General features: G+C 38.0%; 1 protein-coding gene across 2 annotated transcripts in view; it reads left to right on the top strand.

The window, feature by feature from the left end:
• Positions 1-18,112, top strand: part of LOC107697067 (epiplakin-like) — a 23,121-nt gene that overhangs the window by 2,219 nt on the left and 2,790 nt on the right. Inside the window, exons 2-3 of one of the 2 annotated variants that reach the window (XM_016497715.1) lie at positions 10,959-16,775; positions 17,133-17,590. In XM_016497715.1, the coding sequence (XP_016353201.1) occupies positions 10,986-16,775; positions 17,133-17,590 (6,248 nt within the window). In that variant the 5' untranslated portion in view covers positions 10,959-10,985. Of the gene's footprint in view, positions 1-10,958; positions 16,776-17,126; positions 17,884-18,112 lie in introns of those variants that run through there. The other variant, XM_016497721.1, reaches the window with a different exon arrangement.

Here is an 18,112-nt window from a genome sequence, read left to right as displayed (position 1 = left end):
AAGCCTATGTGTGTGCGTTACAGTGCAGCAGCGCATTAGATTAGAACGGCGATTAACGTACCTGTACAATAAGTTGTTTAAAATGTGCATACTCCTGTTCAATTTCGAGCATCCAGTAATATAATCACACGTCTTGTGGAGCGCTTTCAGAGTATGCATTTATTTGTCATTTGAACTGTTTGGAAACGGAGCGTAAATGTGGAAGTCCTTCAAAGATTTCTTATCCTGTTGCGCCCTCTATAGGACCAGTGACTAGTCGACGTCAAGCTTAAAGCGTCATGGCAGAGCACTGAAGTCCACTAGTGATTAGTCGGTGCAACCCCTATGAGGGGGCCTGTGATTGGTTGTGGAGGAAAGGAAAAGTAGGCCTAGATTGATTGTCCAGTGTATGCTCTATTTCTCTCAAAAAGTTATGAGCGATGCAATGTCTTTGTACTCATTACAAATTCTTCTTCTTCTTCTTCTTCTTCTTCTTCTGAGACCAAATTTTTAAATGTATCTCCTCCTAGAGTTTTAAAACTACAACCACCAAACTCGGGTCAGACCTTCAGACTGGTCTGACTTGGGTTTCTATATCTTTTCTAACTGATCCGGCTTACGGTTTTCGTAAACCAGACTATCAAAACCACCTAAAATCCCATAGACTTAGAGAACCCTGTGCAAGTAACTTGCTAATCATGCTAAAAAAAAAAGGCTAACACTATGCTAGTAGCGTACTAATCACGCTAGAAACATGCTAGCAACTTGTTAAACATGCTAGAAACATGTTAGCATCATGCTAGTAACATGCTAATCATGCTAGAAACAGGCTAACAAAATGCTAGTACCTTGCTAATCACGATAGCATCATGCTAGGAACATGCTAATCATGCTAGAATCATGCTAGTTACATGCCAATCATGCTATAATCATGCTAGCCACATGCTAGTAAACTTGCTAATCACATTAACAACATGTTAGTAACTTGCTAATCATGCTAACAATATGCTAGTAACTTGCCAATCATGTTAGAAACATGCTAGCAAACGTTAAACATTCTAGAATAATGCTAGCATCATGCTACTAACTTGCTAATCTTGTTAACAACATGCTAGTAACTTGATAATCATGTTAGAAGCATGCTAACAACATGCTAGTGACTTGCTAATCATGCTAGAAACATGCTAGCAACTTGTTAAACATGCTAGCATAACACTAGTAATATGATAATCATGCTAACAAAATTCTAGCAACTTGCTAAACATGCTAACAAAATTCTAGCAACTTGCTAAACATGTTAGAAACAGGCTAGCATTATGCAAGTAACATGATGATAATGCTAAAATCATGCTAGTAACATGTTAATAACTTGCTAATAATGCTAACAATATGCTAGTAACTTGCCAATCATGCTAGAAACATGCTAGAAAACATGCTAGCATCATGCTAGTAATATGTTAATCATGCTAGAATCATGCAAGCAACATGCCATTAACTTGCTAATCATGTTAACATGCTAGTAACTTGTTAATAATGCTAACAACATGTTAGTAACTTGCTAATAATGCTAGAATCAATGCTAACAACATGCTAGTAACTTGGTAATCATGCTAGAAACATGCTAGCAAAATGCTAGTAACTTGCTAATCATGTTAACAACATGCTAGTAACTTGCTAATCATGCTAGAAACATGCTAGTAACTTGCTAATCATGCTAACACCATGCTAGTAACATGCCAATCATGCTAGAATAATGCTAGCAACATGCTAGTAACTTGCTAATCAAGTTAACAACATGCTAGTAACAACATGCTAGTAACATGCTAATCATGCTAGAAACATACTAGTAACTTGCTAATCATGCTAACAAAATGGTAACACCATGCTAGTAACATGCTTATCATGCTAGAATCATGCTAGCAACATTTTAGTAACTTGCTAGTTATGCTAACAACATGCTAGTAACATGATAATCATGCTAGAAACATGCTAGTAACTTGCTAATCATGCAAGTAAAATGCTAACCATGTTAGAAACATGCTAGTAACAATGCTAATCATGCTAGAAACATGCTAGTAATAGGCCTGGGCGATAAGGCCTATGAGTATGATATAGGCACGTGCTATGAGTGGTACAGACAGCACACACAAACACGAACACATGCTGAATTTGCATTTGAATGTTAGGAGTGCGTCACGGAGCGTCATCTGCGGTGCACGAGATGCGGTGATAATGATCTAAGTGACGTTGCATTTTAATGTTTTGTTAGTCTAGCCCACGAGACGCGCTGCTGCTGTGTTATGCATTCAAAATATTAGAGAAATATAGAAGCTCAATGAGGAGATGATCTTGATTAGTTGAAAACCGAAACCAAGCCACTCACACAGATGCATATTCAGAAATTTATTTTAGAAAGACAAATATGACTGTTGCACTCGCGTCTCACACAAGAGATGAATAGAAAGCCATGCAAAGTTAAAACAGTTTAAACTTTTAGAAAACACGTCACGAATTTGTGGAGGTTTATTCCTTTTCACTGTGTCTCATGTTTTTAAATGCAATCTGCGTGATGGGCTCTTTGGCTCTTTGTATTAAGCAATACATAAATACATGATGCTGTTTTGTTCATAATTGTTTATGCAATTTACGAAATTATATTTGATTTATATGAGTTAATTTAGACGTAATGCACGTTTTTTTATAGACCGTTATTTCTTTGCTTGACAATTTAAATGCACTATTTTTTTGCTCATTGCGCCCTCCTGTGGCCTCGGGAGACAAGCCAAAATATTCCTTGAGACCTATTTAATCTGCATATAAAACATTAGAAATTAGATATTTGTTTAAGTTTTATTGAGTGTTTGACTGTTAAAAGAAAAAATATTTGTTGTTTGTCTCAATAAATTGGGCTAATTTAAAAATACAATGGTTAAATAAAAAATAACAATTCTATTGCTCTTTGTTTTAAAAAAGCTTATAAAAAATGTCAATAATTATCGATACCGAACGATATGAAACATTATATCGTTGATACATCTTTTAGCTATATCGCCCAGCCCTAGCTAGTAACATGCTAATTGTGCTAGCAACATGCTAATCATGCTAGAAACATGCTAGTCATGCTAGCAACATGCTAGTAACATGCTAATCATGCTAAAACATGTTATCAACATGCTAGTCATACTAGAAACAGCCTAGCAACCACCCCAGGTACCCTAGCAATATGTTTTATACCTATCTGTTTTTCTGATAGACTATTGCCTTGAAAACATTCAAACTTTAATCTTTAAAACTATTTTAACTTTCAAACTACTTCAAACTGAAAACTTTCAGACTGCAAGCTTTTAAAACTTTTTCAAACTTTCTAGCTAGGCTTTTTCAAGCCAACTTGAAGTTTGTCTACAAACTTTTTAATCTAGTATAAACTACAGTTGCAGGTATCTTTCAATAACTTCAGCTTTACTGGAGTGCATAGGAAACAAACACAGAAACGGCGCTACCTGATTAAACCAGGGTTGCCAACTCTCACGTGTTTGACGTGAGACATCTGCTTTCAGGCTCTGTCTCACACTGTCACGCTGCCCAAGTAAATCTCTTGCCAAATAAAAACGCCCAAGTGCTGCGCAGACCAAATCTTGTGGTATTTTGATCTCATACACCATTCGGTCTGCACAGCGCTGCATTAAGTCGAACAAAGGTATTGAAGACATGCTGCAACCTCTTGATTGGACCCCACCTGAGTGGCGTGAAACATAAGAATCGAATTTCTTCCCACATGGGGTTGGGTGATAAAACAATATCATTTTGAGTCATGATAAAATGTATTTTTTATGATTACGATTACAATGTTTTATGATTTACGATTACGATGATAGTATCTGGACATTTTTACTCGATATGGATTAATCTAACAGCAAAAATAAATGCATCAACGGCCAGTCAGTGTTTGTCATTATTGTCATATCATTATTGTCACTAATAGGCGGTTCTGTGTCTCTCTGTGTAAATGAATGGCGTTTCATTTGAGAAAAACTAAAATCACACTGAAAGTGAAAGTAAAACTGAAAGACCTTTATGACAACCCGTCACAATAAAAGTCTGGTTTAACTTAAAGAAATTATGACAGAAATATGTCACTGCAGTAGGCCTACTAAAATGTAATTCTCAAGTAATAATAATATTTTAAGGAATATCATACAACCAAGGTATTTTTTCATTAATTTACAGTTACACAGTGATGTTGTGCAGCATCTTATTTTACACAAAAAATAAATAAAAAATGCAATGTTTAATTGTAAATTAATTATGTTTAATAATAAATTGATAAATTTGTATTAAATCATAAAACACAGAATCCATGAAAAAAATAAAAGGGAAATCAAATTATCTTTACATTCATTCTCAAGGCCTAACAAATATGTGGAAAGCATTTCCTTCACCATTAATGGTAAATTAATATTGTAGTAAAGATCGATATTACATAATATGGAAAAAAATATTGTGATGAAATTTTGGCCATATAAGCCTGCCCTTTGCAGTGTCTACCAGTAAAGAGAAAATGAAGAAACAGAGGTGAGACACATGTTTGTGTTCCCAAAACACAAACCAGGGCACAAAATGAACACTTACACCAAGTGCAAGTTCTGTTTGGCCGGTCTATTATGGCAAGTGACAATTTCATTGTAAGTTGTGCATGTCAGTAACATCCCTTTCAGTAGTGCACTAAAATATGCATTTTTTATACATTATTTTTATAAGCAGAGCCTGTATTTACAGAAAAAATAAAGAACAGTTAATGTTTTAGAGGAGTGTATGTGTGTGACATGTTAACATGTAGATTGCGTTTTTATTGTTTTTTATTGTCTATAATTTAGTGATTTAAAACTGCCTTTCTGATTTACAGCTGTTGACAAACAAGCTATATGCAGTTTTTATTGTAACATTTATATACTATACTCTTTTTGCCACTATAGACTTTTTTCAGTAAAAAAAATCTGACTTGATGGTAAATTACCTTTAGAAGTAATATTAGGCATCTAATAAGCATAGATGTGAGGAAAGTTTCTAAAAAGTGTGTCTAGTACCACATTAATCATATGGTAATTTATAGTATTAAGATGAAATTAAAATTAATTATTGGATCCATTGTTGCATACTAATATTAAAGGGGTCATATGATGCAATTTAAATTTTTCCTTTCTCTTTGAAGTGTTACAAGCTCTTGGTGCATAAAGAAGATCTGCAAAGTTGCAAAGACTAAAGTCTCAAATCCAAAGAGATATTCTTTATAAAAGTTAATAGTCAACCACACCAAACTAAAACGGCTCTTTCTAACACGGCCCCACATGTCTACGTCACGATGTGGGAAGATTTGCATAACGCAGCCCAAATGTTCAAGCAAAGAAAGAAGGCGTAACTTTTATTCTCGCTGTAGTATTGTTGCTGCCGCCATGTCCTGAAGGTGCTGTGTGTTTCGTTGTGAAAGCGAAACCACTTTGTAGAAACAATAATGTACAGTATGTGGAAAATAATGTGTTTTTTGAACCTTAAACCGCATAAACACATTTCAGTACACCAAATACACCAAATAATGTTCTTTTTAGCAACATCATATGACCCCTTTAAATATTGGATAATATAAGGGCAAAACATAACTTTTATAGGGTTCATTTTAGTTTTATATATTTAAGAAAATATAAAAAAAATCTAGGCTCTAACCTCATAGAAGCTAACTGATGTTCGATGATACAGTTAACATACTGTATTAGGAGATACATTTTCAGTAACTCACTCTAATCAGAGGCCATTCTCTTTCATACACATGTATTTATTGATGGGAGTGACTTCTGGCTTGAGTGAATGTCAGAAAATATCAATAATGCAATTGTGCAACAACAAAAAGGATGTTTATACATGCATAATATTCTGCCTTTTGTACAATATGCCAAAAGGATTATGAGAAATATATTTTTGTTGTTGTTTTGCTAGTTACTAAGGGAGAGAGAGAGAGAGAGAGAGAGAGAGAGAGATAGAGACTTAATAATACCTTTATTAAACCACGTTTCTTTCTATCTTAATATCACACAATAATTTTTACATAAACAATAAATTATATGTCCTTAAGAACATGTCTACAAATTCAAAATCAACAATTAATTTTTTTAAATTTTACAAAAAACTCATCCCACTGACCAAATTTCAGAAAACATTGCAATATCATTTACCAGTTTATAATATGTATACTCTATCTTAATTCTAGCAGTAATCATCCCTTTTACCATCTCAGCATTTATTGAACCCATACCCAACATTTTATTTTTTCTAGTTTTCCAAATAGACATCTTAGCTGACCCCAACACAAAATTCAGTAAACATTTTTTCCTCCTATCCTGAAAATTGTATTTTGGACCACTTATAAAATTCTGATAAGAAAAAGTCTCTCCAAACTTTATAAAACATTGTGTTAAAAAATTAAAAACTCCCTTCAACCTTAAACAATCAATAAATAAATGATTCACCGTTTCTTCAATCCCACAAAATACACACTTTTTCCCCACTGCTGGATTCAGGTGTGCCACGTGTCTGTTCGTAGCTATAGCCCCATACATCAATCTCTACTGCAAGTCTGCAGTACGCTTCTCAATCGGCAGTTTATACAAAGATCTCCAGCATGCCTTAAAGTTTGTCCCAAACACATCTGACCACCTCCAAGTCTTTACTCCTCTTAGCACAGTCTGATGAGTCACTTTTACATATATTATATACAGATCTTTCTTCTTAATATTTTGAAAAAGCCCCAACTCGGGGTACTCAAATGATAAAACTGAATGTCCAGCATCCTCATTCTCTTCTTGTACAACAGCAGAGACTTTAATGGGTGGAAATTTATAATCACCATGCCAATCCAATGACAGTGCCTCTCTACATGCACCTGGTAGAACTGCCCACACCTCCTTCATTATTCTTCTCAGAAGGCGCAGAGATCGAAGCCCAGTAACACTGCATTGTCTCAGCTGTTCTCCAACCATCACCCCTTAGATCCCCCAACTTGGTATATCCAGCCTTTACAAAACAGCTTCCACAGATTAAGATGATAAAATCTTTGTTCTTATTAATGGGTTATGGAACAAAGGTTCCCCCATTGTCCAGTCCTCAGGTTGTAAGATTTCTCTGTGTATAACAAATGTCTTTTTCCAAGCTATTATCATTGACTTATATAAATCTGTTAAATCCTTTAAATCTAGTTCATCAAGTTGCAATACAAAAAAAGCTGTTTATCATACAATAAACCAGACATTTCCCCGTAGAAGAGCACAAGCAACATTAATCCATCCAACATTCTCTTCATATAACAGTCTTTTTGCTGCTTGTAGTCGAAATTTGCCCTCCTTCATGTACTGGTAGATAAAGTGCAGGCCCAGGAATCCATTTTTGACCAGACCAGAAGAAATCCACCAATTTCCTCTGAATGTTCTTAATCGAGTCATCCGGTGGCTCAAGTACGTTCAGTCTGTGCCATAACATAGAGGCAGTCAGATTATTTGTAATCAAGCCCCTATAGGATAACTCGAGTAATAGCCAATTCCATTTAGACAACTTAGCAACAACCTTTTCCAGCATACACTCCCAGTTCTTTTCTTTATACTGATCATTACCTAAAAACACCCCCAACAGTTTAATACCTTCCCTTCCCCATTTTAATCCTTCAGGAAGTTGAGATGGCCCAGTATCAACACAAGAACCCACCACAAACCCTTCACACTTTGTCCAGTTTACTTTAGCTGAAGAGGATTTTTCATAAAGCTTTAAGCTTTTACAGATTAATTGAATATCATTTTGATAAAAATGTTTACATCATCAGCATATGCAGATACAGAATACCTTAACCCTGAATTATCACCAGGGATCATTAAACCTTTTAGCTCAGTTCTTAGCATACACAATAAGGGTTCTATGGCTAAACTATAAAGTTGTGCTGATAGAGGACATCCCTGGCGGATTCCTCTTTCAACAGGCACTGGACAACTCAGGCCACCTCCTATCTTAAGCATAACTGAAGCCCCTTCATACAGTAATTTTATCCAAGAAATGTAATTCTCCCCAATTCCAAAGGCTTTTAAGACATTAAAAAGATATTCATAACCCACACGGTAGGGCTGCAAGATAAATCGAAATCGCGATTCGACAGAAGCTGCGATTGTCATGCGTATCTTTCAGTGAAGCACGGTTCTGTGATCAGCAGTAAATCTCCATCCAAAGGCCAGAGGGCGCTCTCGCGCTGAAACTCCAAATACGCCTCGCAGAAGAAACCCAGGAAATGCTTATAGCTAGATAAACAGAAGATTTAACTGATTTTATTGATTCAACGTGACTAATAAACACACGATTAAAAACATTTTTAATTCTATTAGCCAAACATTTAGACAGTATTTTATAGTCTAGACACATTAAAGACACTGGGCGCCAGTTCTTTAACAACCCTAGGTCTCCACTTTTTGGCAGGAGTGATAACAGAGATCTCTGACAGCTGATTAGTAAACAACCTCTTTTAAAACATTCACAAAATACATTATACAAATCTTCACCTAAAACACCCCAAAAAACTTTATAAAATTCTGCTGGTAAACCATCGACTCCTGGTGACTTTCCTGTAGAAAGCTGTTGCACAGCCTTTGACAGTTCATCAAAAGAAATCATTACGTCCAATGACTTCTTGTCCTCAGGTCTTAATTTAGGAAGATCCCTTAAGAGCTGGTCCATACATCCAACATCACAGTCCATATTACCAAACAGTTCTTTGTAAAATTCTATACCCATCTTTCTCATTTCAATTGGGTCTGAAGTAATTGTTCCATTTTTTCTTCTGAGATGAAGCATATTTTTCTTTTGTGCTTCCTTTGTTCAAGTTGGATAATTGGATAATCCATTTCTTTAATCAAAGATATTCTAGCTCTTACCTTTAACTCTTTCTTCCAACAGTGACTTCAAATCCATTTTTTATTTTTTAAAACATTCATTGAACCATAATCATCAACATCAATCAATCTTCTTTCCGTTTCATTAATCTCATTCTCCAAGTTTTTTTTACATTCCTCTTCAGAGTAAAAGTAGCATTATAAGAAAACTGTTGACAAAAAACTAGTGGTTTTCACATCATTAGCCAAATTTATTGAAATTTCCTTTTCTTGGTTTTCTCCTTTCTTATTTTCGTGACAAACTTTTTCAATCTAAATCTCTTCCTCTTGTTTAGTTTGTCCTCTCCTACTCGTTTCATCCAGTACAAAACAGAACTTTCAAACTTCTTCGTATCAGCAAAGTAATTCCCCCCCCCCCACATGATTGTAAAGTGCTTTGGGTGTACAACAATACACAATAAAGCGCTATATAAATGCATCATTCATTCATTCATTCATTCATTCTACTACTTTCCCAAAAGTCTCATCCAAGAAATCATCTATCTCTTCCAGAGAATAAAACTGCTCACAACCCATCTGAGATAAATTAGACATATCTGATACATCTGACATCTGATCATCCTCACTTTCTTCCTCTCTTTCAGTATTAGCCATTTCTCCTGTTTGTTTGCTCTCCAAATTCACTATCCTTTCAGCACTTGATTTATCCATATCAACAAACATCACTTCTACACCAGTTTCTAACCTTTCCACCTGCTCTGCCTCCTTCACATTTTCTGTCACCACCATCTCTTCTACTACTTGTGTCTCCCCATTAACCTTTTCTACCACCTTAGACGCTTCCGTAGTAGGCCTAATCTCACTCTCAGTACTAACATTACCTGAAACTTCTTCATTACGCACATTTTGATCCTCAGTTTCCACTGTTTCTCCTACAGTTTCTTCCACCCTTCCATTCTCATCATTACTTTGACTTGCCTCATTCCTCACCCCTTCTCTATGTGGACATAACAATCTTACATGTCCAACTGAGCCGCACTCAAAACAGCGCATTTCCCCCGTGCTCGCATACAACATGTACGATTTCCCCTCATACACGCAACGGAAAGACACATTTAATGTCGGAGCATTCAAAAACATAAACACCTGCCGTCTAAATGATAACACATGCTTCAAGGATTCATGTTTACAACCAAGCGGAACCATCTTAATTCCACTTTCAAACTTTCCATACCTCAATAACTCACGCTTTATATCTTCATCCGGAATAAATGTCGGGACATTTGAAATTGTTACCCTTACAGTTGGCGATACTAAAGGTTGAACAATAACAAAAGCTCCACTTACCACTATGCCGCTTTCTACCAAACGATTCACCAGTTGCTCCTCTTTTAAAAAGCTACGAACGTGATGCATCTAATTCCGTGAAGGAGCGACAGAGACGGCGTTCGCACATCCAGATGCGACGCCATCCCTGCTCTCACCACGTGAAAACCTACTGCTCAACGAGCCAATAAAACTCATGCTAAACTTTGCTTCTACAATAAATATTACTCAAAAGAAAAATTGAAAAACAATAGAAAAGTCCATATAAATCCCCCTCACTGTGAAAACCTCTCCCACTTCAAACCAGAAATTAGGAGAGAGAGAGAGAGAGAGAGAGAGAGAGAATGAGAATGCACCTCATACACTTTTGTGCACGATTGTGTAACTGACAAGTGAAAAGCCTGTCTGGGTCATGTTGATTCTTTATCCTGACATTCTTCAAGAATAAATCAGAATCCTGTATTTCCAGTTTTCGATTGCTTACAAGGTTCACGCTAAATAAAACACATGCACACTTTTCCAAGTGATGCAATGCTCAAGAAGTTTTTTTTCTGTGAGGACAAGTCATAAAAGGGGTGAAGGGTGCTTTCATTGTTAGCACAAACACACGTTTCAACAGGGTTCTGTGGTGTACAGTTTGCCTTTTCTACAGTAAACAAAATATATGGATAACTTAAATGATTAGGTTAGACTAGTTTTTAAATGTGTGACTAATAATTATTCCTATGTAATCCACAGACTCTGGTGCAAGAAAATCCACAAAAAATGCCAGCTCAGGAAAATTGCGGTTCTCAGGGTCCAGTAGCTGGAGTGTTCCTTGAACATTCAAATGAAACCATTACAATATACCAAGCCTTCAAGAAGCGCTTGTTGAAGCCAGGAACATGTCTGGCACTGTTAGAAGCTCAAGCTGCAACAGGAGGACTCATCGACCCCATCAAAAACTGGACATGGTCTGTAGATGATGCAGTAAAGGAAGGCATTGTGGGACATGAAATGAAAGAGAAACTTCAATTAGCTGAGAGAGCAATCACAGGCTACACAGATCCATACACCAACCAACAAATCTCACTCTTTCAGGCCATGCAGAAAGATGTAATCCCCAAAGAATATGGCATTAGATTACTTGAGGCACAGAACTCTACCAAAGGAATCTATGACCCTATTGAAAAATGTTACCTAACAGAAAAACAAGCCTATGGGAAGGGTCACTATGACAAAGATCTTTTTAGAGACCAAGTGGATGCTCTAAAAGTATTCTATGACCCAAACTCTCAAGAAAACCTCACCTATGCATCACTGATAAAGAAATGCACTGTAGCCCCAGAAACAGGTTTGCTGCTGTTCCCCATCTACATCACATTTAAAGGCCTCCGCAGAGGCGTAACCTCTGCTGAGCTTCTGGCATCAAAAATTATTGACCAACAGACATTTGAAAATCTGCATAAGGGTAAAACCACCACCCAGGATGTGATGTTAATGGAAACAGTGAAAGAATATCTAGAAGGTAAAAAGAGCATTGGGGGAGTAGCTGTGCTCTCCACAAACAAGAGAATGAGCATCTATCAGGCAATGAGACAAGGTATGATCATGCCTGGCTCTGCTTTGATTCTGCTGGAAGCCCAGGCTGCAACTGGATTCATGATTGACCCTGTTGAAAACAAGACATACAGTGTAGAGGAAGCCATTAAACAAAAACTTGTAGGGCCAGAGTACCATGCAAAATTGCTCGCAGCAGAACGTGCAGTCACTGGTTACAACGATCCATACACTGGTGAAATCATATCTCTTTTTCAAGCTCTGAAGAAGGAACTGATCGTAAAGGAACATGGGATCCGATTGCTTGAGGCACAAATTGCAACTGGTGGAATTATCGATCCAATAAACAGTCACAGAGTTCCTGTGGATGTAGCATACAAGCGTGGCTTCTTCGATGAGGAAATGAATGCCATCCTTGAAGATTCTGGAGATGACACTAAAGGTTTCTTTGACCCAAACACAAACGATAATCTGACATATCTGCAACTGCTGGATCGTTGTGTCATCGACCCCTCTACAGGACTCACGTTATTACCCATTCACGATCCATCCAGTAGTCTGAATCACACATTCATTGGCTATGACATCAAAAAAGTCTTCAAGGGTGTCATGGTAAAAGTGACATGTGGAAAATACATGGGAATGACTGTTTCGCTCTGGGAATTACTTATGTCTGAATATTTCACTGAACAGCAAAGGCAAGCCTTCATCGAGCAATACAGAAACAAAACACTCACAATTGAAATTATAGTCACCAAAGTTCTGGAGATCATTGAACATTCAGTGAAAACAGCTAATGTAGTTTTTGAAGGTATAAGAGAAAAAGTAACTGCAAACCAGCTCGCTGAGGCTGACATCATCACAGAGAATGATCTAGCAGACCTCAGAGAAGGAAAAAAGACAGTAAAAGATGTTACAGAGAATGAATCTGTGCAAACATACCTACAAGGAAAACCAAGCATTGCTGGTGTGATGCTTCCTGACTCCCAAATAATGTCAGTCTACCAAGCCCGACAAAAGGGAATTCTGAGGCCAGGAACATCACTTGTTCTTCTTGAAGCCCAGGCTGCAACAGGATTCATAATTGACCCAATTGCTAATCGAAAGTTTTCTGTAGATGATGCAGTGAAGGCACGCGTTATAGGGGCTGATCTTCATGCGAAATTAAGCTCAGCAGAGAAGGCAGTGACAGGTTACCAAGATCCTTACACTGGCAAGAAAATCTCATTGTTCCAAGCAATGCAGAACGATTTAATTGTGAAAGATCATGGCATACGTCTGCTAGAGGCCCAGATTGCCACAGGGGGCATCATTGATCCTGTAAATAGCCATCGCATTCCTGTTCATATTGCTTATAAACTAGGATATTTTGATACAGAAATGAATCAGATCCTTTGCGATCCAACTGATGACACAAAAGGATTCTTTGACCCAAACACTCATGAAAACCTTACTTATATGCAGCTTTTGTCCAGATGTGTCACTGACCAAAGCACAGACCTTTGCCTCTTGACAATCAAAGGAAACGACAAGAGAGTCACAATAGGGGGCAGTGCCAAAGAAGTGTTCCAAACCACGTATGTCTCTGTGAGATACGGCAGATTCAGCAACAAGAAAGTGACACTCTGGGATCTCATCAACTCTGAATATTTGTCTGAGGAGAAAAGGCAGGAGCTGTTAAAGCGCTACAAGTCCAAAACAATCACAATAGAAGGAATCATAACAATTATTTTAGAGATCATTGAGAGCAAGGAAGTACAAAGAAATGCTGACCTCAGTGTAAATGGTCTTAGGGGAAAAGTCTCTATTTTGGAGTTGCTGAATTCGGCAATAATAGATGAAAAAACATACAAAAATGTGCTTGAGGGGAAGCTAACAATCAAAGATCTCGCTGAGATGGGCACTGTGAGAAACTTCCTTAGTGGAACAAGCTGTATAGCAGGTGTGATATTGCAAAAGTCAAATCAGAAAATGAGCATCTACCAAGCCAAAAAAGAGGGCTATCTTACCCCTGGCACTGCCTTGTGTCTTCTTGAAGCACAGGCTGCCACTGGTTTTATTATGGATCCAATACAAGACAGGAAACTCACTGTTGAGGAGGCCTTGAAGCAGAAAGTCCTTGTTCCAGAGTTGTATGAAAAACTCTTGGCTGCTGAGAAAGCAGTGACTGGTTACAAAGACCCATACACTGGCAAGACAATATCACTTTTTGAAGCCATCAAGAAAGACCTTGTTGTAAAGCAGCATGGCATACGTCTACTTGAAGCCCAGATTGCTACAGGTGGCATCATTGATCCTTTAACAGGTTTGCATTTACCACTTGAAGTTGCTTTCAAAAAGGGTTATTTTGATGCTGACTTAAACAAGATCCTTGCTGACCAAAGTGATGACACTAAAGGATTTTTTGATCCCACCACACAAGAAAATCTGACCTACATGGAGATGTTAGCACGATGCATCAAGGATCCTGATACTGGTCTTTTCCTTCTTCCAGTCGCTGAAAAAGGGAAAACACAAGAAAAATCACAAAAAATTCTCTCAGATGCTGAGATCAAGGAAGAATTTGAGAAAAACAGTGTTGTTGTTCCTGTTGGCCGTTTCTCTGGAAAATCTCTTTGGGAAGTAATACATTCTGTATACTTCACAGATGAACAGAGGCAGCAGTACTTTGAACAATATCGTCTGGGCAAGATAAACATTAAGGATGTTGTCACCATAGTTACCAAAATTATTCAAACAATAGAACAGAAAGAAGAAACTTCTCAAACAACAATGGGCCTGAGAAAACCTGTTTCAGTGCAACAGCTGCATGACTCTGGAATCATTGACACCAAAACTTACAAAGAGTTGCAACATGGTAAGGAGACACTTGAAAATGTGGTTAAACTTGAATCTGTTCAAAGGTACTTGAAAGGCACTGGAAGTATTGCTGGAGTAAAGCTTCATCCATCAGGAAAAGTGTTAAGTTTATACATGGCAAAAACTGAAGGCGTACTCACTTCCGATGCAGCACTCTTGTTGCTTGAGGCTCAGGCAGCAACTGGATATGTTATCCATCCAATCCAAAACACACATCACACAGTCATGGAGGCTGTCAGAGCTCAAATTATTGGACCAGAGATATTGGAGCACTTACTATTGGCTGAACGTGCTGTCACTGGCTTCAAAAACCCATACACAGATGAGCAAATATGCTTATTCGAAGCAATGCAAAAAGGTCTCATCCCTCGAAAACATGGATTGAACCTCTTAGATGTACAGCTTGCCACAGGGGGAATTATTGATCCAATTGGCAGCTACAGGCTGCCTGTTCAGAAGGCAATAATGAAAGGATGCGTGAATAATGAGACCAGTGATCTTTTGGCAAATCCTATAAATAGTGAAAAGGGGTTTTCTGACCCAGAAACTAAAGAACCTCTTACTTACCAACAACTCGTGAAGAAATGTGAAAGGAATTCAACCGGCCTGCTGCTTCTCCCAGTAACTGAAAAGAGTACTGAAAACTCAACCTACAGTGACAAACAAATAATAAAGGTCTTCAAAGAAAAATCAGTGATCATCAATGCTGGTAAGTTTGCAGATAAACGTGTATCACTTTGGGATGTACTACACTCAGAATATGTCTCTACAGAGAAAAGGAAAGAATTTCTTGACCAATACAAACAAAAGAAACTGTCAATAGAGGAGATAACAGAAATGGTGACAGTAATGATAATTGAAGTAACAACAAAAAAGCATTCATTTAAAGGTCTGAGAAAACAAGTTTCAGCAAGTGAGCTATTTGGGTCAAAAATCATCTCAAAAGAAATGATGGGTAAGCTTATCAATGAGGAAGTAGATGATGAAGATATCAACCAAATGGAATCTATTCAAAAATACCTTGGCGCAACAAACTGTATTGCTGGTGTGTATGTCCAGTATACAAATCAGACCATGAGCATCTTCGATGCCAAAAATACGGGACTTCTGACACCTGGAACATCTCTGGTTTTGCTTGAGGCTCAGGCTGCCACTGGCTTTATGATTGACCCAGTGAAGAATAAAAAGCTGTCAGTAGAGCAAGCGGTGACTGAAGGACTTGTTGGGACAGAATGGAAAAAGAAACTGCTCTCTGCAGAGCGGGCAGTCACTGGTTACACGGACCCCAACACAGGAAACATAATCTCCTTGTTCCAGGCCTTGAAAAAAGATCTGATCGTCAAGGACCACGGTATTCGTCTGTTAGAAGCTCAGATCGCCACTGGAGGCATCATTGATCCTGTGCACAGCCATCGTGTTCCTGTGGAGGTGGCTTACGAAAGAGGGTATTTTGATGAGGAGATGAACAAGATCCTCTCTGATCCAGATGATGATACCAAAGGATTCTTTGATCCCAACACACAGGAGAACCTCACATACTTGCAACTTGTGGAGCGGTGCATTAGAGACCCCAAAACTGGCCTGAGCCTCCTTGTGATTGTGAAAAAGGGTGAGCACTACTTCTTCATTGATGAACATACAAAGAATATACTTAAGTCTACAACCACAAAGAAAGCAGGAGGTAAATTCCAAGGAGAGCTGGTCACTCTTTGGGATCTGCTGTACTCAAATGGCATTTCTGAGGAAAAGAGGAGAGAACTAGTCCAGCAGTTTAAATCGGGTACAATAACTATAGAACAGTTCCTAGAAATAGTCCTGACATTGATATACCAGAAATCAGGAACAAGCACCCAAACAATTACAACCATAACGGAGACAACCCAAAAACAAAATTTTCAAGGTATCAGAAAGGATGTGAGTGCTGATGAGTTGCTGAAATCCAAAGTCATTGATGATCAAATTTACAAAGACCTAACTTCCGGAAAAGTAACAGTTGATCATGTAAGTGAAATGGACTCTGTGCGAAAATACTTGAAAGGAACAAATAGCATCGCTGGTGTATTTGTGCAGTCTACCAAACAAACCATGAACATCCTTGATGCCAAAAATAAGGGACTTCTGACACCTGGAACATCTCTGGTTTTGCTTGAGGCCCAGGCTGCCACTGGCTTCATGATTGACCCAGTGAAGAATAAAAAGCTGTCAGTAGAACAGGCAGTGGCTGAAGGACTTGTTGGGGCAGAATGGAAAAACAAACTGCTCTCTGCAGAACGGGCGGTCACTGGTTACACAGACCCTAACACAGGGAACATAATCTCCTTGTTCCAGGCCTTGAAAAAAGATCTGATCGTCAAGGACCACGGTATTCGTCTGTTAGAAGCTCAGATCGCCACTGGAGGCATCATTGATCCTGTGCACAGCCATCATGTTCCTGTGGAGGTGGCTTACCAAAGAGGGTACTTTGACGAGGAGATGAACAAGATCCTCTCTGATCCAGATGATGTTGAGGCTCAGGCTGCCACTGGCTTTATGATTGACCCAGTGAAGAATAAAAAGCTGTCAGTAGAGCAGGCGGTGACTGAAGGACTTGTTGGGACAGAATGGAAAAACAAACTGCTTTCTGCAGAACGGGCAGTCACTGGTTACACGGACCCCAACACAGGGAATATAATCTCCTTGTTCCAGGCCTTGAAAAAAGATTTGATCGTCAAAGACCATGGAATTCGTCTGTTAGAAGCTCAGATCGCCACTGGAGGCATCATTGATCCTGTGCACAGCCATCGTGTTCCTGTGGAGGTGGCTTACCAAAGAGGGCACTTCGATGAGGAGATGAACAAGATCCTCTCTGATCCAGATGATGACACCAAAGGATTCTTTGATCCCAACACTCAGGAGAACCTCACATATTTGCAACTTGTGGAACGATGTGTTAGCGACCCCAAGACTGGCCTAAGTTTGCTCGCTTTAAAAAAGTAGATAAGATTTGATGCAAAATGCCATGCAATATATTCTCACTTCATTAACTACAATCACTGTTCTGTTTCCACTTATGCGAAATACAAATCTGTAAATGTATATCAGTTAACATACATTTTCAGTGTGCATTGCTTACAATATATAACATACTTTTGCAGTTTTACATTTTTAAATTTAGAAGCATCAGTAAAAGCGCAAATGCTATGTTTAAAAACGTTTAAAATCATCTTTTTAACTCATGCTCTCTTGCTGTGTTCAAAACAATTCAAATAAACACACAATTGCAATACGTTAGTTTATTTGATCATTTTCATGCCAGTAATCTCTTTCATTTCATTAAATATTGCTCGTTTACATTGTGATAAAGTCATAACATTCAATGTTTATTGCATACCAACACATGAACATGAGAAAAATGGTTGCAGATTAGGGTAGTAAAGATAAACAAGTATTTATGGGAAAAAAAACTGTAGTTGCAAATCTGACATAAATTGAAAAAGTGGCCTTATCTTTATATA

The sequence above is a fragment of the Sinocyclocheilus anshuiensis genome, unplaced genomic scaffold (assembly GCF_001515605.1).
Source record: "Sinocyclocheilus anshuiensis isolate Anshui unplaced genomic scaffold, SAMN03320099.WGS_v1.1 scaffold1038, whole genome shotgun sequence".
Taxonomy (NCBI): Eukaryota; Metazoa; Chordata; class Actinopteri; order Cypriniformes; family Cyprinidae; genus Sinocyclocheilus; species Sinocyclocheilus anshuiensis.
Note: the sequence above shows the minus strand (reverse complement) of the source record. Positions and strands in the feature narration are given on the sequence as shown.